We start from the raw sequence: 25,065 nt of genomic DNA on the forward strand, positions 1-25,065 counted from the left end.
AAAAAACCACACATGCAGGATATTGACTGAACTGCAGCTTTAAGCAAACGCAACTAATTTCCCAACCCACACGGATAAACCTGAAATCGCACAACCATTCCTTGTTAGACTGGATTCTCTCCTCTAGTCCCAGCAGAATCCAATCCTCTGGCATCCTTCCTTACATTTTCAGTGTCCATGCAATAGTGTACTGTGTAAGGAAAATTAAACAGCCCCAATCAAGCCCTAAAGTTCTCCTCACTAGAACATTTAGAAATTTTAACCCACAACAGTTTCTGGCTGATCTTACCAACTGCCCTTGGTACAGAATCGACTTAATTCCCAACCCCGCACTCTACTATTTCCAATCCAAGTTCTTAACACTCTGTGATACCCATGCTCCACTACGCAGAATAAGGGTACGTGGACGCACCTTCCGTGGGTTACAACTAACCATATAGCGCTCAACCATGGTAGGGATGCCTTTTAGAAAAGCTACAAAGTAACTGGCACTACCAAGGATCTTAAATCACTACAGGTGCACAAGGCAAACAAAAAACGCAAAAGCACAATATTACTCTGACAATCGTCACCAGAATACATCAAACCCAGCTTACGTCTGGAAGGTTATCAACGATACATTCCAGTCTTCTAGGCATCAACAACCAAGTAATATCACTAAGGAGGATATTACTCTGATAAATCTCACCGACATTGCAAATGCATTCAATGAATACTTTGTGGGGTGTGCTACTAACTTATTAGCAAAATGTAACTCGAACTACATACATGAACCTCATTCTGGAAGTACCCATATAGCCCCACCCTCTCCCAACAATGCCCACAATTTTCAATTTGTCCCAGTATCTGAAGAGGAGATTACACAAGCGCTCCTCAAAAGAAAATTAAGCAGCCAATGTGGACCTGACTTACTGCAATCTAAGTTCCTACGACTTGGTGCTCCAGCCATTGTCAAATAGCTTGCTTCCCTAATCAACACTATTTTGTCTTTGGCCATATCCCTAAGACCTGGAAAACTGCCAGAGTTTACCCAATCTTCAAAAGTGAGGACAAAAACACTGTCTCAAACTACAGGCCAATCTCTATTCTCCCAATAAAATCCAAAGTCACGGAAAAGTGTGTTCACTCCCAATTAAGCGAATACTATATTGAGACAAATTTCCCTAGCCAATTTCAATCAGGCTTTCGCCCCAAACACTCCACGGTAACTACCCTGCTAAAGGTTTGCAATGATATCCAGTGTGGAATGGAACGGGGTCAACTCACTGGTGCAATGTTCCTAGATTTTGCAAAGACTTGATACTGTTGATCATGTTATCTTGCTTAAACTCCAGAGCTCTGGAATAGGGAAGCATGCTTTAAACTGGTTTCATGCCTACCTATCAGGTAGATTCTAACATGTGTCTCTCGAGCACTAACTCCAACCCCCTGGATATCACCCGTGGTGTCCCGCAAGGTTCTGTTCTGGGGCCCCTACTCTTAATGTTCATTAATGATTTTCCTACAGCTTGTAAGGGAGCTTCAATACACATGTATGCAGATCACACAATCTTATATGCACACAGCCATAGCCTGTCCAACCTTGAACACATACTTCAATCTGACAGACTTTAAAAACAGTTTGTTTTGGGAAATCCAATTTTTTTTTTAACACTGACAAGATTAACAATGGTATTTGGGACCAAGGCTAAATTTCTAAAAGTTCCTATGAATGAGCGCCAGATCTGAACCAACACTAATACTATCCCAGCCCATGACTAGTTTCAAATATTTGGGCATATGGTTTGACTCCCATTTAACTTTTGGGTTGCATATTGATACCGATATCCAAAACCTATGCCAAACTAGGTGTACTATATAGGAACACATCCTCTAAGTCTGCTGGTCAGAAAGCGTATCACACAGCAGTTGCCAATTATAGACTATGGAGACATAGTATATGGCACAGCAAACTAAACACACCTTGGAAAACATGATACACCCTACAACTCACTATGCCGCTTTGTCCTCCAATACAACTACAACACACATCATTGCGAACTAGATTGGTCATCACTTGAGTCTAGGTGTAAAGTTCATCTTTCTTGTGTTCATATACTTTCCGGGCAAGCTACCCATCTACCTGAACATGCTCCTCACCCTAACCACATGCAGCACTTCTCATCTGAGTTCTGACTCCAAAAGACTGTTCATGGTCCCAAGGTTCAGCAAAGTATCCGGCTGCTCCTCTTACCGTGCACCCCAAAACTGGAACAATCTACCGGAGACTCACAGCCACCACCAGTCTAAGTTTTTTCAAAAGTAAAGCTGTCTCACATTTTAATCTGATCTGTAACTGTAACATACAACTATAATATATAATAACTTTAATGTGCATGCAATGTTTTGTATATAATGTATAACCCTGTTCACTTAATGTAACTATGTATTTGTAATCATAACTATGCCCAGGACATACTTGAAAACGAGAGGTAACTCTCAATGTTTTACTTCCTCAGGAGATACGTTAGTATCTCAAACATTACTTCTTTGTCTCACGCTTTTTCCTGACACTTGCAGTGTTGTCACTGGTTTCTGATTTTAGTGACAGGTTAATAATAATCCTGAAGAGGAGTAGTTTTAAGAGTGACGCTCAATATTCGTGTGTACACAAAAACATCTTGATAGTAGAAGAAATAGTCCAAAAATAGGAACACTATATTATATCCATAGGCTCATATATACAATAACCATTTAAGGGGGCGCAAAATAAAGACCTAGCGGTCAGTCTGCCCGACTACCGCAGAAATGGTCAATAATGCACACCCCTCTTAAGGTATAAACATCCCCATTTAGGGTCAGAGGTAAATAAATGAGGGCTATTGCCCATTTGTCATGGTGCGTTTGTCATGTTCATCTCCTTGTGAGTTTATATATTAAACATCCTCATTTTTATTTTTGGAGTTTGCCCGTGACACTTATTTCTTCAAGATTCTCTCCAGTTGCAGTGCACCTTTGCTCTACTCTACCACTAATAATAATCCTGGAATGCTTTGATGCGTGCATACGAGGGAATGGCAGCAGTCATTTTACATTCTCAGCGTTAAGGATTTCAGTTTTGAAACTTTATATATTCATTCATATGGCTTGACTCAACAAAAAGGAAATGCTTTTAAAAGCAAACACACAATACTATAGCATTTCAAGCAGAAATCACTTCTGCTTACTGAAACGTTACACAAATCAAACCTGTGGAAACAAAGTGAGACACCGTAGGGTATTATTGCCCTAATAGTCAAAATAAATATTATGGTTTCTTTTCAGGTGACCAGGGATGTGCCAATGGTACAACATGAAAGAAGCCATGGGCCTTACTTAACTAATGTATTTAAATACCTAAATAAAGTTTCAGCGGTCACAGCAAACTATTTTAGGGATGTAGTCCCTTTTCCCTAATGTAGTCTTTAAGATCTAGAAATGACTTGACTCCGATAAATACTGCCATTTAAGTGCTGTTTCAACACTTGCACTCACCCAACGCAGGATCTGGATAGGGCAAATCCTTGGGTGCGCTGTAATAAGCATCCAGAACAAAGGGATCCTTTCTGTAGAACGTAAGCACTTTGGAGAAAGGCGCTGCATGATTCTTCGGGAAGACCTCACAATCACTAGAAACAAATGGACATTCAGTTCGCATTGTTAGACAACACACCTGGGAGCAACCACTTATCTCCTTCACTACAGAGCAGGTAAACCGGCAGGCAGATTACCTCAGAGCTCATAACAGTTCAGTCATTCTTGCAGTACACTGACACTACCAGCCACAGTTTTATAAGATTCTGACCATTATCACAGAAGAGTGCTACACAACAGAATTGTCCGCCTGAAGAGTTTAAAAGGATTGTGCTCAATATTAAAAGTAAACGATTGGCTTATTACACAACCACACGTACATTAATCCAATGTCGTCGTTTGTCAATCTTTTTGCTCTTTATAGGCCAGAATATTTCTGCACTTTCTTTAAAGTATCAAGACTTTCATTGTATCCAATGTCAACAGTTCAAGCTATAATTACAAGGTGAATTTATGTTTATTAGATATGTTTGGGAAAGTTAGAGCCTGTACATTAATAAAAATGCATTTAAAAAATAAAAAGTTATGTGAGCTGAGCACATGCATTGTACATGAAACATCTGTGTTTTGTCACAGAAATTGACACAATTTCAGTGACAAAACCCAAAGAAGTTTGACTTTGAACGTAGGGGGGGCGGGGGGGGTTGTGTGTGTCTGGCCGCTTCTGCGCATGCGCAGCCTACGAGGGCGACTGACACTATCCGCTGGGCATTTCTCCATATACGTAAGCGGTGCGGAATACTTTTGCACATGCGCACGGTGGCGAATGCGGCTTCAGTGCATGCGCTGGGAATGGTATTCAAATCAGGTCTCATGCAGTACACAGTTCAGTCAGCACTGTTCTATGACGTCACTTCCGTTACACATTTTCATTCCCAAAGAAGGTGATTTTGTCCTATGGAATAGTTCGTGCAAGCAAAGAAGTTTCACTTCAAAAAGATGAAAAAATACAATGTAACCTGTACCTGCTGAAAACGGTCTGCAAGACATTTTGACAAGTGCCAGATTCTCACCTTAATCCTTCTTCTGCTGGGGAATTCCACTTCAAGGATATGGGGTACGGTACCAGATCAGTGATGGAAAATTCTCGCACTTTAAAGGCTGGGGACAGGATTGCGCACTGGAACAAGGAGGAGACCGCATGTTGGGGTGGACATCATTTTTTTGTGCTGGGTCAGGTAACTTTGTTGTGCCAACAAAACCCATGTTGTATAGAAATTTACCCACTGCTGTCTTCTCTCAATGTAACATTTAAATGTAGCGGATTGGCATCTTAAAATATAAGGTACATTTAAATGTAATGGTCCTTCAGGAGAGTTTGAAGGTTAGTACAAGGTTTACCCAATGTTATTTTGTGATAAAACTATCAATCTTCAGAACTAGAGGTAAATAGTTGACTAAGAATATTTCACTCATTATGCACCTCTCATAGTTGCTATACAATGGACAAAAACAAAAAATTATACAAGTAGCGGATATGCTTGATTTCAGTAGATCTGGAGAAAATGGAAACATTCATATTCATCTGGAGGCAGATTAGAAAAAAACAAAATCAACTTTAGGGGCAATTGAATCTAAGATTACACTGGGAACATTTTGTTTGAGTGGCTACATGGGAATGCACATTTAACTGCACTCCAGAATAAATTCAATATATGCACTCACCTGCAATGCACAGCCTCTGGTCACAGCTTCGTCAGCATTCAAAGTCGTACTGACTTCTTTGCCAAAGAACTTGATGATACGCTCTTTCACGGAAGGGATTCGAGTGGCACCGCCAACTATCTCTACAGCATAAACATCTTCTTTCTTCAGCTCTACGTAAATGCAATTTACAAAGTACTTACAATTGGTTTATAATGAGTGTATATATATATCTATATATCTATCTATCTATAGATAACAGCAGGCACTTCAAAGGCTCCAAAGAAATAGGTGCTTGTTCAACAAAAATAACAGGAAACCAGGTGTCCCACCAAGGAGACAAAAAACAGCACTCAAGGTATATTGCAAAAGTGTATTTGAAAAAAAGCAGGCACATATAAATCCAACGTTTCGGTCCTGTATAGGACCTTCCTCAGGGGCGTGCTGGAGAACACTGCCCAAGGAAAACATATATACCCATCACCCACCTGTGTGCATAATCAAGAACCAGCTGATTGTAATTAAAAACGGGAGTACTGTAGGCGCATGGGAGCCCTGTCATCACTGTGCAGCAGCTCAGCCTCACCACTCCTCTGAATGATAAGACTCTTTGACACCAAAACCAAAGGACTTAATGCGGACATGGGTTTTCTCACACCCTATCAAAATTGCTTGTAATTATCCTGCTTGCCTCTATTCTTATTCACACTTTCTCTCTCCCCCCCTGTATTCCTACCCCTCCCCACCTTTCTTTGACACCGTTCCCTGGCTTCAAACACATTTAACACCCTACCTTATCTACAGTAAATATCTGCTGTTTTTTTCCCTCTCTCTACACTGTTTTAGCCATTGAAACCTTTGTATTTCAGTATTGCTTGACCTGAAGAAGAGAGGATAACTCTCGAAAGCTTGTCCTATGACATAAATTGTTAGTCCAATAAAAAAGGTATCACCTAATACTGAAGAACTCATTTATTCTGCACTATCGCAACTGGACTAACACGGCTATATATATATATATTTATTTTTTTCTTCAATAAAACTTGCAATCTCACTTAAAAAAAAAAAAAAAAACCCCAACTTAAAGCTGATAAAAGGCAATTACAAGACGCAAAATGGTTTTTCAAAAGAACACCAAACATTACTACTTTTTGTTATAGCAATAATCGGTAGTGTCCTTTTATTTTTTTTCCATAGAAATATTTTTGTTTTGTTACCTTATTGCAAACAAAGGTCCCCAGAGATGAACTGCGGCATAAAAAAAAAACCCTGCCCCCTCTCCAGCTCTCAGAGTAGGTGCTGCTTTATGGCTCAAAGTAGGAGGGGGTTAATGCATAAACTGCAAAATTGAAAACTGGATTCTGCATGTGATAGTTCTCCGAGTTGCAGGCCGATACTGGTGGCCATGTTTAATTTTACATGTAGAAGATCCAGCACATAAAACCTAGTATCTTGACAATCTAGGGGTCTCCACAAGATGAAAATAAACTGTTTCAGCTCCGGAGGAGCCTCTCCTCCCGCAGTTCCAATTATGTCACAGAATTTTCAGTGATGGCGGGACTAGTGCTATGGCTGCCATGTTCTCCCAGAATCCCCTGCATGCCTCTTCCACACTACTGGCTCTACATCCTAAGTACAGAGTGGATGTAAAGTTTATCTGATTCAGATCATGTAATCCCTGGCACCAAAGATTTTCAGAGGAATTGCCTCCCACTTAGAAATGTACAAGGAAATTTAGAAGGGGCATTTTAATGAATAGAAACAGCAGTCTCCATTATAAGACCCTTCCATTTACAGATAATACATTTTGATTCGATTCCTCCCACTAAAGATGTAGTGCTGGCTTAGGTTTTTTTCTCGTCTTTCAAAAATTAGATTACATCCTGGTCATACACAACTGAAATTCTGAAGTAGTTTACAACACATGCAAAAATTTGTTTTCTGAAACTCCAGTAGCTGCACAGGGCATTTTAACGATTAATGGGGCACGGAACATGTACATTTACCGGCCCAGTTGGTCAATTCTATGGGCCCACACACAGGATGGGTGAGAGCAAATGTGAATTCTATACCCGGCTTCACCAAAAGGTCAACACATTTCCCAAGAACTTTAGAATGATAACTGCTACTTTAAGGCAGCCGCATCATCCTTTTTTCAGTTAATTATAAATCAGCAAACTATATAAACCATAATAACAGTTATGGAGCAGTTCTCAGAGCTGGGTTTACTTTTTAAGCTTTAGTTTGAATCAAACCTTTATAATAAATAAAAAAAACTGTTACATAGATCACTTCTATGCAAGTGCGTTCACTTTATTGCAAGTCTAATATATGCTGCATATGTTAATCGTAAAATCTTGTTTTTTCTTGCAAAAATACAGTTATTTATAGCAAAGCTCTATCCCAATCGTCAAATTAACAACTTGTTATCTCTTTTCCTAGCTGCCTATGCTGCATTCCATACCAGACTAATATACAATAGGAAAGTAACCACACCAGAAGAATGGTCATCACTTTGCAGTAGGTGCAACACTACATGTTTAACCTAAACTTAAACCAACATTTGCCAGATTTGTAAATCTCTATGTTTTGCATTATCCCATGGAACAAGTGGAAAAAATGGCAATTACTAATGCAATTATCTATGATTAAGCAAGATGGTGTACAGCACAATACACACCCACATAGCATACTGTGGTAGGATGCAGAGTTCATATGTCACTAAGCTTTTTGCCCAAATAGCATCACACAGTCCTGTTCCATGCACTTACTAGCTTGTTCCAAAACACTGCGCAGCGGTGGCTCAATGCGGGATAGGAAACTGTCACACATCTCTTCAAAATGACCCCTTTGGAGAGAAAACAAAAAATTACTGAAGTTTTAAAAAACTGTGAGAAAAGACTCTTGTAAGTTTCTGAAGAGCTGTCATTGATTCAGTAAGCAAAATCTCACTTTGCTAAAGAGAAAACATGTTTTTTACAGTTAACTACATTTCTACTGTCAATTAACTGCCATTAAAGAACCCAGTAGCCCGGTTCAAACTGTTATGATCAGACACAAACACTGTGAGCATGTGAGGAACTTGGAGAAAACACTGATGATTCAATTAGATCACTTAATGCCCTTCATATAAAATGCCTCAATTGCTAATAGATATAGAAGCAGAAAATGAATCTAGCAAACATAGCAATAATGAAATTGTTACACAGCCCTATATTAAAAAAAAAAAAAAAAACCATTGCCTTTACAAATAATTTCTTTGGTGTCATCACCTGTTCATAGTTCCAGATACATCAATATCATTCATGAAGCATTCAATGTTCAATGGCAGGTCAGATGCATTTGCACTCATCAACTTCTTCAGCTTCTCACACTCCTGAGCGAGTCGCAGCACAGGCCTGATCTTAGACTTTATATCAAGCTTGTATTTCTTGCCAAACTCTTCGCAGAAATAGCCAACCAGGACGTCATCAAATTTCCTGCCGCCCAGGGTAGAATCGAAGGCAGTAGCCAAAACCTGCGGAGATGTAGACAAACATTAAGGCGTTTTAACACCTCTCCGATTTTGAATGCCCTTTCTGCAGCTTGAGTTTGCAGTTTCCAAATACCATAGGCCGTTAGACCAGCGGTGCGCAAACTGGGGGGCGCAGGGTTTACAGAGGGCGCGCTTCCTGAAGGCACTTAAATTAAATGCCGGGGAAGCGGCGAAGGCCTCTGTAAACTGCACTTAGGCTGCGGTCCCAGTGACGGGCGTGCGCAGTGCGTTCAACCTCCGCTCCCCCAGTCAGGTCGGTCTTGGTTAGTACCCTATCGGGCACCTTTCCCCTGCGTGCGCGACAGGTTTTCAGGCAGGGAAATTTGACCTCAAAGTTTGCGACAGAGGCGTGGCCACGCCCCCGCCGGCAGTTCAGCCAATGATGGCGAACCAGCTGCGGGACGTCATGGCCACGCCCCCACAAACCCACCGCCACGCCCCCTCCAGTCGCAAAACTTCCCTCTCCCCTCAGACCGTGGTGTAACGCTGTGCACGCGCCGCCACCTCCGCCGGGCGCGCGTGCCACAGTGCTGACTTGGGACTCACCCATATCTTGGCTCAGACGGCTTCTGGAAACACGTCGCCATGGCAACGTGACGGCACGAGGCGAGGTCATGTGATGTCAAGTTACCATGGTAACTTGACGGCATAACACCCAGGTGCCGGAGCCGAGGTAAGGGGGGGGCCCGCACGCAGCGAGGGGAACCGAAGGCGGGGAAGGATTGCGCTGCTAGTGCTAAATCACAAGTTGCCAAAAATGGGTTCAGCCTCTGTTCACCACAGCAAATTGCAGACATTATGTTGTCTATAACTGAGTGCATGCAGAAAAACTGGAACGCCATTTGTAAAATGGCAATACATTCATAAGATCTATTAAGAGTCCCCCCCTCAACTCACATGGTCAATCCTTGAACCAAAGTGATGCATAACCACATGTCCTCCTCTTATTTAGTACAATGATCGTGTTACACAAATGTATCCATCTATATCAGCACCAGAAGTAGTAACTAATTGTCGTAAGCGTAAACAGTTACACTGTATTGACAATTTTAAAATAAAAATAATAATGCACAAGGAACTTGCAAAAAAACTAACACTATTTGTTACTCACTTTCAGTTTTCCCTTGTTGAAAGCACATACAGACACTTGATATGCAGAATGTCCCATGTCCACAAAGACCACAATCCTTGGTTTCTCTTCTGGAGCGGGCAAATCTTGCTTATAGATTCCATATGCAAGGGCAACTAAAGGACGAAAAAAAGTATGTGAGAAATCTTTTTCCAAAAGGCATTTTAAATGTGCACGTGGTCCATTTATTTGGTTGACTACCAAGCAGGGTTGTTATATTGAAGTTTTTATAATAAGGGATGCCGAAATCCAGTATGAAAGTGACATAATGGGGGATAAATGGTTTGCAAATGCTTCAAGCTGAATGGTATCTCCCGCTCGTCCGCTATGTTATTTGGTTTTTATCATCTCTACTCTTGGCCGGGGGGACTGGGGGGGGGGGGGAAGATGTGCATTGAAGTAGTGAGTAGTGGTGGGGAAAAAAAAAAAGTAACACCTATATGGGTGGGGGTTAGGGTATTATGAGGTGACGAGGCAGTGTCTATTATTTCACTAATTTAGTAAGGCGACAACTATCGGAAAAGGCAACTTTCACACTCAAGTAGAAATTAATGATGATTAATTTTTAAGTTCAGGCATTTCACAAAGGCACTAAAATATGGGACAATTACGCATCCCGACAGGCCTTTCTGGGACAAGAATGAAAAGGCACAATCCCAGAAATATGGAACGTCTGGCAAATATACTAATAAGTAATCCAAGCGGTTAACAGCATTAATTGATTAACCGGTGGGATCACTCTGGTATTGCCCCTCCACTCCACACCATGTGATGTAGGATGACAGTGCAGAAGGGATTTCCCCTTCCCTATATATAGCTCCACCCAATGTTCTAGAAACAAATACTGAGAGCCTCGCTGAGCCCTGTAAATATGTTTAAGTGTATAGTTACATATATTAAGAGTGTCCTGTCTCTGTTTATTATTGTCAGTTAAAGAACTGAAAGATTGTTCTCATGCAGGAAGAGGAGTGAGCATGTGTTTAGGAGCTCTCAGAATTGCAACTCCAGAGCATAATCTGATCTGCCCCACCGGAAGGTCCTTGGTCAACTCCTGATCCAATACGCATTGCCTAAGCATGCGGCAAACATTAATGGGATACTGATCCCAGAAAGCAGAGGATTCCTAACAGGGGTCACTTGAGATGGTGCATTATTGATACTATGCAGGAGATTGCCAATCTAACCAACACTAAAGGAAATAAAGCAGAAGTGTCACCCCAGTGTAGGAGTGAGAGCTACCAGGCGAAGCAGCACAGAGTAATTAGGATTTGCCACCGGTTAATATGTCCAAATGTGAAGTATGTACTTGTTCCTGGCGCCCATCCTTATTCTATCTGCATATCCAGCCCAGCACCATGACCAGGGTATGAGATACTGAGCACTGCCATGTATGCAGTCAATTTGATGTAAACTCCTTTAGAGCCGGGCAAGGAGGATTACATGCAGCTTCATAAACATACTGGAGTTGCAATAAAGTGTACGGAAAAGCGGGTCTAAAAGAATATACTCGAAACAAAAAACGGTCTAAACCAAAAAAAATTAAAAACAAAAGTCACAAAAAGACAAATAGTTTGTGACCTCCTCTTTGACATAGGTCCTTGCGCCCGAAATGCGTCACAGGTGGTTCTTGTACCCTATTTTGCATGTCTTTTGTCCATTCCCCAATAAATTAGTTTTTATTAATTTTGGGTGTGCCGCTATCCCTGTCCTTTCCCTGCTTGCTGTGCTCCACAGCCCTCCTCTGAGGATTCTACTACTGACAAAAAGAGAAATAGTTTGACCTAGTAAATGGACTGAGACAAGTATTGACCCCAGTACATACACTTACCTTTGAGAAAATGCATTTTTCACAGAAATATTAATACCGGTATAATACAGAGCATCTGCACTAGCCATGGAGGTTTAATGTTTAGTATTTTGGAGCAGATTCTTCCAGAACTGGCATGAGTTAGCACACCCAATCCGGTGTTAACTCTGATCGTGTATGCTAACCCCTACTGGCTCTTGATGCATGTGCCCCCCTTTGAGAAATGCTTCTCTCCCACACCCCATTTTGTTCTTTTAAAGTGTAAAGGTACAGTATAAAATATAACTAGTCTTATGTCTCGAGTAAAATCTTTGCAGAATCTAATTTCCATTCTGCTATTTTACACAGGCAACATGCTCAGACACTGCTAATCAAGACAAGGTGGTTACAAGTGAACTCCTAGTGAGTGAATCAAGCTACTCTACTAGCATTTCACGTTTTATTCAGCAGGTACATACAAACTTGCTTCCACCATTCATTACCTGCAGTGGTTTCATTAATCAACCTTAAGCAGTTGAGACCGGCTATCTGTGTGGCATCCATTACAGACCTCCTCTCTGCATCAGTGAAGAAACAGGGAACCTGAAAAGGGTACACGTCAGGAAAGCTGCTTCCACCAACACCTTTCTAAAACTCACAGAAAGGGACCAGTAACATGTCCAGCAGATCACCCATAAATGTTACTCTTTAGAAATGTCATGTGGTTTAACCAATCATCTGCCATGACGACACCTTAATGACATTCACATGGCTCTATTAAACACATGAAGGTTATATTATCCCGATACCTCCCCTGTACTTTTGGGCACAAATTGTTTTCTGAATATTTACTTTTCACACGCAAGAGCTGAAAAAACAATAAGTGGCTCATTTTACAGGGTGGGTTAATCTGTGCTGTCCCCACAAATGTTACTTACCGCCACCACGCAGTCTGCGACAGGCTTTTTTAGTGCATGCTCTGCGGTTTCCTTAAGCTTGGTCAGGAGCATTCCAGTTATCTGCTCAGTGGTAAAGTGCCGTTCCTCTTCCAAATACATAACCTAAAAACGCATCATAACACAAAGAAGCGTCATCTTAATCCACACACAGCCCAAAAGGCACATTGCAGAAGGAAAAAAAAAAAATGAATATTGCATCCTACCAGCACACCTCAAAAGGGCGACTAAACCACTGACCAGTAAACAAAAAGTGAATTGTTTATTCAAGATTTCACTCACCTTGAAACCAGCTGAGCCTGTTGACAACTCGACAACTTCACAAGCAAGATTAGGCTTTTCAGCTTCTACAAATGGATCTGTGAATGCCCGGCCATGAAACCTTTTGAAGCCTTGCAATGTGTTCTTTGCATTTGAAATGACCTATAGGAAACAGGGCACATCATCAAGTCAGCATTTCTGTAAGATAATGAATAGGAAACATTTTCTTGCAACACACAGATTCACACTTCCTATGCAGAGGACACTTAAGGACGGTGTGATTAGAATACCTTAAAGCAGGGGTGCACAAACTTCTGTTGCTGCGCCCCCCTGCATCCACTCCCCCATTGCTTGCGCCCCCTTACCTTCCTGTCGGCGCAAGAGGGTCATGTGATGTGACGCATTGCCATGGCGACGGGTGTCAACGCGGGGGTCGTGTCATCACATGACCCCCCCGGAGTAATTTGACGCCGCGTTGCCATGTCAACGAGTCATCTGAAGCCGGCTGAACCTCGGTAAGTTCAGTTGCAGAGGCCTCACGCGATCCCCCGGCATTTCATTTAAATGCCTTAGAGCGGGGGCGCTCAACTTTAATCCTCAAGACCCACCAACAGGTCAAGTTAAGGATATCCCAGCTATGGCGGCTCAGTCCAAGACTGACCACCTATACTGAAGCAGGGATATCCTTAAAACCTGACCTGTTGGGGGGGGAGGGGGGGTCTTGAGGTGGCCCAATAAACACGAACTTTTTGGCGGGCCGCTGTTTTACTGCCTTGTACATTCGGTTTAAATTAATAGCTAAACCTAAACTAAATAAGGACAAAAGTACACAAGGATAATAGAAACACATTCAAGTATTAAACATTTTTTTTAAACGAAATTTTAAATCCCTGTTAAAAAAAAAATAATCTGAATGTAAAAGGTCTCAATGGGATTTCTGAACTCGCAGTAACCGTTTCCTAATATTCGGATTGATTTTCGAGGTGGATAACAGAAGCAGAATGTGCACACGTTAAACGTAGGTTTAACAAAGTTCATGGCCAACAAAGACTGCTCACAAATTTGGGCAATAACATAAGCAATTCAATTAAATTCAAGTTGATTTGATTCATTTTAATTAAATAGTGTTCATTTTAAAAAGGTATGCTTGTATCCATAAGTTTCCGTCATGTTTTATTCATATTAAGGACTGTATTGTTCCTTCATCGATGCTTCCTTTTCCCCCTTCATCAGGCTGCCATGTCTAATGCAGTTGCAGGTCACACTACGTTTTGATCCTGCACCCCCCTGCCTGCTCATCTCCCGGCTTGCGCCCGCCCCTGCTCGGCTCCGGCGTCAAATCACATGACCCCGCGGTGTCATTTGACGCTAGGTTACCATGGTGTCGCCGAAGACCAGGTAGGAGAAGCTGCAGAAGCCTTGCACAGTTACCCAGCACTTAAATACCTTGGGGGAGAGAACAGAACCTCTGTAGCCACCACACCCCCTATGAAATTCTCCCACCCCCCACCCCCCACCCCTTTGCGCACCCATGCCTTACAGCTTTGGTGGGCAACCGGCGGTCCCCCAACAACTGACCAACTGAGAAGCCCACTCTCTCCTCTCCCAGTGCAGAGATGCTGCTGGTGTAGATTGTAGCTTGTTCCCCGCTCCCTCAGGTGCCGAATGACATTGCTAATCACGAGTTCCAAGTGTAATGACGGTATTAGGAAGCATGCAAGTATAATGTATGTACAACATGTGCGGCCCTTGAGGGCTTAAGGACCGCACATGAGATATATCATATTACCTACCACTGCCTTAGAGTAAGTGTGTTTTTATTTAGGTCTATGGATGAATCTATAAGCGCACCATTTTTACCCAGCTTTATTTATTTTTTTATTTCCAGCTACGAAGATCCCTCTGTTTTCGAGATACTTGCCACTAAATTTGCAGGCATTGTTTTATGGTTTTTAAAGGCAGTCCTACAGGAACCCGCAACTGATGACGTTGCAGCTTCCTATAGGCCCGCAAGATTGTGGCCATTTTGTTTCCCTTTGAGGACTTAAAACTGGTAACTATACCAGTAATATCAGGAGCCTCTATTTCCAACCCTGTGTAATAAATCTATTGAACGGAAAAAAAAAGGGGGGGGGGGGGGAAATTGCAGCATAAAATTTTATACCATGAGGTTTCCAGCGATTGAGCATTGGAGTAGTTATTCTTGGTATATGGCAAATCAGGATCCTCAGCAAGATAACTTACTTGACTTTTGGCGGCTGCACCAACCGAGCGATTCTTCGGGCCAAATGAAATACATGCTCTACAACAAACACAGAAACGGATATTCATTACCAAAGCATTGGTATGCACAGAATTGTAACTGATGGACATTTGTAGAGTCACTAGAAATATGGGATCATACAAATCATTAATTGAACGCCCCGATCTCCCAATCTGTACCATGTGTATAGTAAGGGTGTTTACATACAGATGTAGCAGATGTTACAGCTCCGGTTAACGTGATGTGTCAACGCTTGTACATTATTTAACCCAGCACTATTTAAAACAAGTATTAAGGAGATAGCAAATGTGTTATTTTGTGGTGAGGGGGTAAGAATGTCGGCTACATCTTTTTTTCCACAAAAACTTCAAAAAATAAAATAAATAAAAAGCCTAATTTTAAAGCTGCAGACCAAGCAATATCCTATGTTTTTTTCCCCTTCAGTTCTGAAATAGGAAAAAAAATAATTGTAGCATCTTTTTATTATTATATATTAACTCGGCCAATTATTGACCTATATATCTTTGTAGTTTACGCATGAGCACAGCCGTAGCCAATTACTTATTGTGTGGATTGTATTGATGCACACATTAAAGGGGAAAATAAAAATAACCCAGCGGTTTGTACTGCTGCTTTAACATCTGGTAAATTGCAGGTTTATGATCATTCTAAACGGATTTGCAAGGTACGCCGTGATAGGTATGTGGCTGCATACTTTTGTTTGCATCATAACCTCTTGTATACCAAAAATAGACTGTTGCGGTGAATATAAAACGTTGCCAAAGTGAGTGTCCGAATATTATTCGCTAGAAGTCTGCAACACATCACACAGCACGTCTCAAGGATGCATAGGGGGTTATCTTTTCCATAGCATATCTGCTACATCCATTTGTTTGACATGAATAATTAATTAAACTATGCATTATATTTGCAAGATCCAACTTGTTATCCCAAATGCTGGATGTAACATATCTAATTAGTTGCTCATGAAGTCACACCCAAAATACAATATCCCAACACGTTCTCCACCTGAATATGCATTCTAGAGAAAGTTTTACTGTACAATTTCACTTAAAAAGTCCTAATGTGTTTTAGGTCAATTCATTACATTATTAAAGCACTGACTTGACACAAGTAGGCGAGAACAAGTCGTGTAAACCCTGCAATGTGACCAACTAGCCTGCCACTGCCAGTCAGAAGGCTTCTATATTGCACCTTGTTGATCCCATTGTGTGTGCGTTTCAACATATCTGCAGGGTCCAACTTTGCCAAGCTGGTAAAAAACAACCTAAACGAACATTTCATATGGCCGAGAAGGTTTACTGGTCTACGAAGTGGGACTGTGCTCCTAAACCATATGACAAACAGCAGATTGTAAAGGTACAAACTAATATGGTTTGCTTAGATTGATAAGATGTGGAATACAAACTGAAGACCAGAGCAATATTTGCTGAAAATGGAAACCTTACTTCTCCAGCAGAAAGGAGAAGGGAGACAAACACAAGGCTTTTTATTCATGTGTCTGAAATAAGTGTCTACAGCAACTTTATTATTTATAGATTGTGATACCTTTCTTTGGACAAACATGACAATTATTCTAAGATGTTGCTGTGCAATGGTAGAACAAGAGTCGGTGAACAACTCTCTGTTAAATATAAGAAATATTAGAAGGCACCAACTTAAGTACAGTAATGCAGGTCCACCATCAAATGTCATGAAAACGAAAACTAGAAATGTACTGTCTTGTCTATTCATTGCTGGATGACAACCTCCCAAAGGTTATTCCAGGTACGCTGGCTGCAACCCTCTCCTCACCATGTTCCTCCAACACATTTTCTAATTTCATTCTCCCATCTTATTTTTCGTCTTGACATTCCTGGGAAATCAGGCAAGCACCATCTTCATACAACGTGCAAGGAGTCTTCCAGCATCAAAAAGAGAATTATGGCAGAAGACTGCTTAGTAAATATGGTCATAAATCACCCCAACCAAGGATATGGCTACTTCACAGCATATTGAGCAGGGGCCTATTAACCTGCATGGGGAAATCAAGACTTCTTGAATGTAATGGAATATTCATACTACAGCAGACTTCTGTACATGGGAACTGCAAATAAAAATGTTTTAATGACAATTCTTTGGCTTCCAACTCCAATATGCTGCATGCTGATAAAGCAGGACTGTAGCTTAAAACCAGCTGTCTGGTTCCATAAGTTATGGGGTACATACCAGTTATGTTGGTTTACATTAAACTTCAACCCACTATTTACCAGAGCTAAATTTGCTGAAAAATTAAAACATTACTTCAGCTTTTCATTCATGGATCTTAAATTATAAAATGTATCCAAGCAACATTTATAGATTGTGATACCTTGCTTTGGACAAACATGAACAAATATTCTAAAAGTATGCCAAGATGCTGCTATACAATAGAAGCAGAAAGAGAGCGTATCCTCTTTATCTGCAACACCCATCAAGGAATGTTACACCTGTACAAATAGACTGATTTTCATTTCATCCCTGCAAAACCATTCATCATAGAAAAGGCCTCAAACTTTGGTTATGTGCAATGCAAACTCAGCTGCAGACCAATAAATGCGCACACACACTATTTCCGGTTTAACACTACAAAAAGGTCTGGCAAATCGAAGTCACTTCTTTAAGGCTGCTGTCCAAAGAGCAAAAGGAGTGTTTAAAAAAAAAAAGGAAGGAAGGAAGGAAGGAAGATTTTTCCTTCATAAGGAGTCACTGGTGCAAACCCTAGATCACCAAGGGAAAAATGAAATGGTATTACTCCGGATAACCCAAACACCTGTGACATTGAAAGAAATCCACACACATCCTACATACAACCTGAGCAAATAAAGGTGCCACCGCAGTCAGAAAAACAAAAATGGCAAGCAATGCTTTTTCTGAAACCATGCATACATCTGACATGACAGACCTCAGAGGCAACTAAAGTATCATTATGTTTGGTAGTGTTCTCAGAGCTGAACATACAACGTGGGAAACTGTAATGCGATCTTGCATCCGCCCCCTAATGAAAACATGATAGTAACAATTAAACTTTATGCAATAAAAGTTTATATGAGCAACCCACCTAAACTTCCATTATTATTTTTTCATACATGGTTGGAATGAAAGGAGGGGGGGGGGCTTGGAGATACCTAATGGGAACAACGTTACAGCTATGACTGGCAGGTTTTTAAAGGGGATTTCACCACCAATCCAATAGCAAGTCACACCCGCAGGTGTTCCAGTTTCCCTTTTGGTCTAAGATTTGGCAGCAGTTTGGTTTCTCCTGAGGGAATTTAAATTTGATAATTTGACGGTAAGTATCTTGGGAAAACAGTGGTTCTTGGCACAGAGGGGCCCGCGGTTTTATGATATATAGAAGATGCTGCTTGCTCAACCCTTTCAGTGCTGGGTAGATTTGTAGTTCTTTGTACAGGGTTTTGACAATCTCTGCTTCAGCACAGGTGGTTCAGTCATTGACAGCCACCTGTGCTGAAGCAATGATATTCTGAAAACCTAACGCGTTGGTGGCTCTTGGGCTGGAGTCGGCCACTCCTGCTGTAACATTTCATATGGTGCAGGACACCGAAATCCAGAATAAAAATAATGAAGACATCCTATGCTTTAAAGTCAATAGGCTAAAAACAACAAGGGATAAACCCAGTAAATTAAGATTTTATATCAACAATAACAAATTACAACCGACACAGCTGCAATTGCTATACCACCCAGCTAATTAGATGCATGCTTTAGAAGAGTGACAATAGACAATCCTCTGCTTCAATGAAGGGAGAACAGGAGAAAGGCTCCAACTCTAACTGACCTGCAGTCACATGACAAGTTACAAATTAACCGGATCCAGTGAGAGATATGAACAGCCGATTTTCTAGGCGTTCATAGGGGTGTCCATTGGAGCCCTGCAAATGAATGATACTTCCTACATAATCTTAATCATTTTAAAGGAATGGACGCAAAAAATATAAGTACTGCAATACATATAGGACTTGGGAGCTCGATATCTATCCAACGCTGCAGTCAAAGTGTGCACTGTAGCATGCGCGCCCGGCGGGGGGCGGCACATGCACAGCGCTTCACTGCAATCTGGGAGAAGATGCTGGAGATTGCGATGGGCGGCGTGGTTGGGGGTTTCCAGGGGCGTGGCCATGCCCTCACGTGGCCGGTATGCCCTCATTGGCTGAGCCGCCGGCAGGAGCGTGAACACCCCTCCGTCGCAACTTGACAATTCAATTTCAATGTCTTTGTGAAACATTGCAGTACAGCGCGGCTGCCCATTCTGTGCGAAGGTGCATACTGGGCCAACCTCATTGACGGGCGGTGTTTGTTCGTGCAGCTCACGCCTCGTAGAAGGCACTGGGACCGCGGCCTTACAGAAGCAGTGTTATGCAGTGCCAGAAGAGCTCATCTTAACCCTTACCTTCCTATCACATTGCATTCATCATCCCCTTTAAGGAATCCTTTACCGCATATCGTCGTTGTAGAGGTAAAACTCATTAAATGCATTTTTGTCAAAAACTCTTGATATTTCTATTGAGAAACTCATTAAGGGCATATTAAGTCATAGGTCAGAGTTACCAAAACATAAAACGTATTAAGTAGGATTTTGAAATTATGTCAAAAAGAATATTTAAATCGCATTTTCCTCAGTGCTCCAAGAATGTAGTTAATGACTTAACACAACAACAATATAAACCCTTATAACCGCTCAAGCTGCAACACATCGAGTTCTTTACCATTCAGACTCCATCCAGATTTTACATTAAAAAGTTATCCCCCCCCCTCCCCACATCTCTTCAAATTCCAAGGAGAAGCTTGGGAGAATTCAACAGAAAAACACAACTAAGTGCAGATGTAGATATCAACTGAATTAATCAAATGTCTTGGCTCCTATGTGATGCCTACTCACAGTGTGGCAGGTTATGGGCACATCAAAACTTTTAGTAATCTGTTCTTTGGGGATCGAGTTGTTGGTACCTCAATGAGAGAAAAAGGGACTATTGCGCAGATTGAAATTGTATACATTTTATATATTATAAGAATTGCAAACACAATATGTGCAGTAATAAAAAACATGCAACACAAAATAGTGTACGGTGCTCAACGCAAGATTATCATCTCACCACCACTGCTTCCTTGGTCGTCATCAGTGGTACCGAACGTTTTGAACTTGTGGATCCAGAAGGTCTCTCTCAGTTTTGTCGCCTCACCTCCAATGTTGCCTCACTTGTTCTATTGCTGTAATTTTGAGCCCTCTTGGGTCCCTTTGATGATTTAGTGTGAAATGGTCTGACACACTATGTGTGGCAACTTTCCTCTTGATGTTACGAAGCTGCTCTATAATACTCGTTCTGATAAGCCTTGTCATTTTACCCACATACTGTTGTCCGCAAGGACATTCTAGTAGATATACTATAAAATCTGACCTGCATGTAATAAGGGTATCTATAGTGTACGAATTGCCCGTCACGTTTGATCTAAAGTTGAATGTATCCTCCACCCTAAACTGACAGGCTCTACAGGTGGTACATCCATAGTACCCTTTACTTTGTGATAACCACCCTTTCTTTATAGATTTAGTCCTTGGTGCACCTGGGGCTAACTTTTTTTATATTCTTCGCTTTCTTAAAATATAAGACAGGGCCCGTCAGAGATATGATCCCTGAGAATGGAATCATTTTTCAGAATATCCCAGCGTTTACTGATGTTCTTTATTTTCTGCGCTTTTCTTTTAGATCCGGTCAGAAATGCAAAATCAAACTTCCTTGAATTCTCTTTTCTTAGCATTAATTATCAATAAATTCTCTCTTTCTAACTGACCTAATCTATGTAAAGCTGCCATTATGGTTCCTGATTTATATTCCTTTTGTATAAACCTATTTTTATGACCTCTGATTGCTCCAAAAATACATTCCTGTCTGTAGAAATAAAGTGTAAATGATTGTTGGTTATTAGTCCAACTGCTATTCAAATTATATGATAATTAGCCTCCAAGACATTCTGCATCTGTAGACGCGTTATCCAGCCAAAAGTCTGCGACGGGAAGTGACGGATTGGAGCCCAAAGAGACCCCAGTAGGGCCGAGATGCTGCTCCAGACCACAGATACCAGCTGGAGGAACGGTGAGAAGACGCGAGGAGCCCAGGAGAGAAAACAGGAGGGCTGGGACTCCGCTCCGGTACCACTGACGACAACCAAGGAAGCGGTGGCGGTGAGATAATCACGATGTCGAGCACCTTACACTATTTTGTGTTACATGCTTTTTATTACTGCACATATTGTGACTGTAATTCTTATTCTTCTTAATATATAACATTTATACAATTTCGATCTGCGCAATGGTCACTTTTTCTCATATACAGGCATACCCCGCATTAACGTACGCAATGGGACCGGAGCATGTATGTAAAGTGAAAATGTACTTAAAGTGAAGCACTACCTTTTCCCACTTATCGATGCATGTACTGTACTGCAATCGTTATATACGTGCATAACTGATGTAAATAACGCATGTGTAACAGGCTCTATAGTCTCCCTGCTTGCGCACAGCTTTGGTACAGGTAGGGAGCCGGTATTGCTGTTCAGGACGTGATGACAGGCGCATGCGTGAGCTGGTGTTTGCCTATTGGGCGATATGTACTTACTCGCGAGTGTACTTAAAGTGAGTGTACTTAAAGCGGGGTATGCCTGTATTGAGGTACCAACAACTCGATCCCCAAAGAACAGATTACCAGAAGGTTTTGATGTGCCATAACAACCTGAAACACTGAGTAGGCACCACATAGGAGCCAAAACATGTGATTAATTCACTTGATATCTACATCTGCATTTAGTTGTGTTTTTCTTTTTTGTTGAATTCTCCCATGCTCCCCCTGAATTTTGAAGAAATCTTGAATCTACTGGGAAGTAGAAAGTCTTCAACCTGTGCTCCCCCTTTTTTTCTCTATATCTACTGGGAACAATTAAGCTGCGCTTATAGTGCCGTCGCGGCAAAACAAATGTATTGCCGCCGTCGCGTGTGCTTATAGTAGAAGCAACGCAACGGCGCGACTGCTTGGTCGCGATCGATGGAAGTCAAGACAATTTGATTTTCTAGCGACCGCAGCATGACGTCACCGTCGCTGGAACTATAAGCGCAGCCTAAGACCTACCAGAGGGTCAGAGCGGGGAGTTACGACGACATTTGGATTAATTCATTTTTCACTGTGGACTAATCACATTGTGTATTTCAAAAATTCACAAAGTTTCTATTTTATTTAAAAAAAATTGTCACTTGAATACAGCACTAATTACATTGGGTGTGTGGGAGCGCCTAATTTTTCACTTTATTGTTTACATCCCCCTAACATCGACACGCCCAAACGGACCAGCTGCAAAACTGGCAGACTCACCTAATTATTATTTATTTTTTTAACTGTACCCCTTATGCCGCTCTTCTAGGTAACTCGCACGAGCACACGACGAAGCGTGTACATGTGCGTACGCCTGCCGCAGCGCGATCGGTGAACTGTACTTCTCTCTCTGCTACTGCCGATTTTTTTAGGAGAGGGAGGCGTGGTGGGGGCATGACACGTGACGTCGCGCGAATGGTTCGGCCTCATTAGCTGAAGCGCTTCATGTGACAGACGTCACGCGGCCATCTCTTACAGAGATAATTTCATTGGTCTCTCCTGGATTCTGCCGCCAGGTTGGTGTTGCAGAGCACTATGCGCATCTTCAATCTAATGTAAGCATTTGTATTGGCGTCACCTGCCATCGCGGTAACTAAGCGCTGCCTTATTCCCTCTAGACCAGTGGTGGGCAACATGATGTACACCAAGGGCTCCACATAATATTTGGACATTATTATAATTTCATGTAGCGTTTCTCTCCCAATGGAACGCAAGGCGCTTCACAATTACAGTATAGTGTGCAGTATGCAGCATTGTATATAGGATTTGTACAGACAGTCCCTGCCCAGTTGAGTTTACAATCTATGATTTTGGTGCCTGAGGCACAGGGAGATAAAGTGACTTGCCCAAGGTCACAAGGAGCTGACACCGGATATTGAACCAGGTTCCCCGATTCAAACTGTGTCATTGTTTACAATCAGTGTCTTTACTCACTCAGCCACTCCTCCTATTGCCCAAAATAAACACTTTGCATATTACACCTATTGCCCCAAATAATCCCTCCCTATAAACCGATCTATATATCTCTGATGCCATCTCCCCACCTCACACAATCCGTTGTCAGCCTGCTCTGAATAGGCCTGTTCCTGTCTCATCACGAGACGGCCTTAAAGTTAGAAGGCAGGAAGGGACCAGGGAGATAGAGGAAGCAGGGGGCAGCAGGTGAAGTCCTTGCTGCCCACCAGTGTGCTGAATCGTAAAATACAAGCAGCAGGGCCTCTACCTTATGTATCAGTTTGTGTTTGTTAGTTGTTATTTGGTGTGTTACTTGGTTTATGTCATGATGGACCCCCAAATGTACCATGCTGCAGAACAGGATTGCATTTTATGATTAAAAGATCATAAACCCACACACTCCACAACTTCCATCCTGGTAGATCTGCCTTGTCTGGGATACCTGCCATTTTCAATTAAAGGCCACATCTGCCAGTTACAAAACTTATCAGAAAATTAATTTTACCACAGTATGATAAAGTAATGGGAAACTATTTTTTTTTTTAATTTCAGGACATTAAAAAGGAAGTCTAATGAGTGGGCCCAAACAAGTGTAATGGCAAATTGGGCTATCATGAAAAGTGTACTTTGTATCTTGTCAAAATAGAATTTTTGCTTTTCTTCTTCGGGAACGCTAAATTAAACCATATCAGCTACTTATGAGCATCTGTTTGACTAATGACTGTATATTTACTTTGAAAACAACCGTGCAAAGAGAACAATATGTATCACATTGGACAGTAGAAAACCACAAGAGCATTTTACCATTAAAATGTTGGTTTAAAGAAATATAAAATACTGATCTTTGACTGTCTCAATCGACGACATTTAACCTTTATTAAATATGCTACTTCCATTAGTTTCGTCCTAAGAGGGGCTGTCAATATAAGTTGAAAGTTTCAAGCCCACATAGGACCTTGTTGAGCCAAGTACAGTGGTGTTTAATAAGTTAAATAACAGACATTTATCCAGACAATATTAATATTTTTAAATAATTTTTTTAAGTGTTGAAATATTCCACTGTTTTCACTTCTAATGGAAGCTGTGAAATGGTGAGCTGTTTGCATAAAATATTCAGATTTAGACATCCGCAAAGGGGCAATCCCCTCCTAGGACTAAGATAAACTAATCCCAGTGAGACAATTAAGGGTTCTTATTTGGGTGATAGGTGTCAGATGTAGGTAAAACAGGCACCAATCGAGATAGATAGAGATAGAGATATAGATTTTTTTCTTCTTTAAGTTAGAGTTAGAAGGGGTTTGATTTCTCCTGGCTGCAACCTTGTGTGATATCACTGTGTTCCGAAAGTGCTTGAACAGCCAGAGTCCTCCTTACATGTACCTTGATTAGTTCTTGGATAAAGGACAGGATGGGATGGAGGTAAAGAAAACATCTGAGTGCCAGACATCCCCATTCAGAGGCCCCTAAGAAATTCAACTGGCCGATTATTTGATTGGGGCAAAAGCTAGATTGGAACCCAAACACTCCACGGTAACTACCCAGCAAAAAGCTTGCCATGAGATCCAGTGTGGAATGGAACAACTCACTGGTGCAATATTCCTAGATTTTGTGAAAGCTTTTGATACAGATGATCATGTTATCTTGCTTAAACTCCAGTGCTCTGGAATAGAGAAGCATGTTTTAAACTGGTTTCATTCCTACCTTTCAGGCAGTTGCCAACATG

General features: G+C 41.4%; 1 protein-coding gene across 1 annotated transcript in view; it reads right to left on the minus strand.

The window, feature by feature from the left end:
• The window catches only part of HSPA4 (heat shock protein family A (Hsp70) member 4), a 44,832-nt gene that overhangs the window by 16,213 nt on the left and 3,554 nt on the right, over positions 1-25,065 (minus strand). The window contains exons 2-11 of the mRNA XM_075601086.1: positions 15,168-15,225; positions 12,945-13,085; positions 12,645-12,767; positions 12,210-12,309; positions 9,903-10,036; positions 8,529-8,773; positions 8,028-8,104; positions 5,278-5,429; positions 4,626-4,732; positions 3,514-3,647 (exon numbers count right to left, since the gene is read on the minus strand). Coding sequence (XP_075457201.1) covers positions 3,514-3,647; positions 4,626-4,732; positions 5,278-5,429; positions 8,028-8,104; positions 8,529-8,773; positions 9,903-10,036; positions 12,210-12,309; positions 12,645-12,767; positions 12,945-13,085; positions 15,168-15,225 — 1,271 coding nt within the window. The remainder of the gene's footprint in view (positions 1-3,513; positions 3,648-4,625; positions 4,733-5,277; positions 5,430-8,027; positions 8,105-8,528; positions 8,774-9,902; positions 10,037-12,209; positions 12,310-12,644; positions 12,768-12,944; positions 13,086-15,167; positions 15,226-25,065) is intronic.

This window comes from Ascaphus truei, chromosome 5, assembly GCF_040206685.1.
Source record: "Ascaphus truei isolate aAscTru1 chromosome 5, aAscTru1.hap1, whole genome shotgun sequence".
Lineage (NCBI taxonomy): Eukaryota > Metazoa > Chordata > Amphibia > Anura > Ascaphidae > Ascaphus > Ascaphus truei.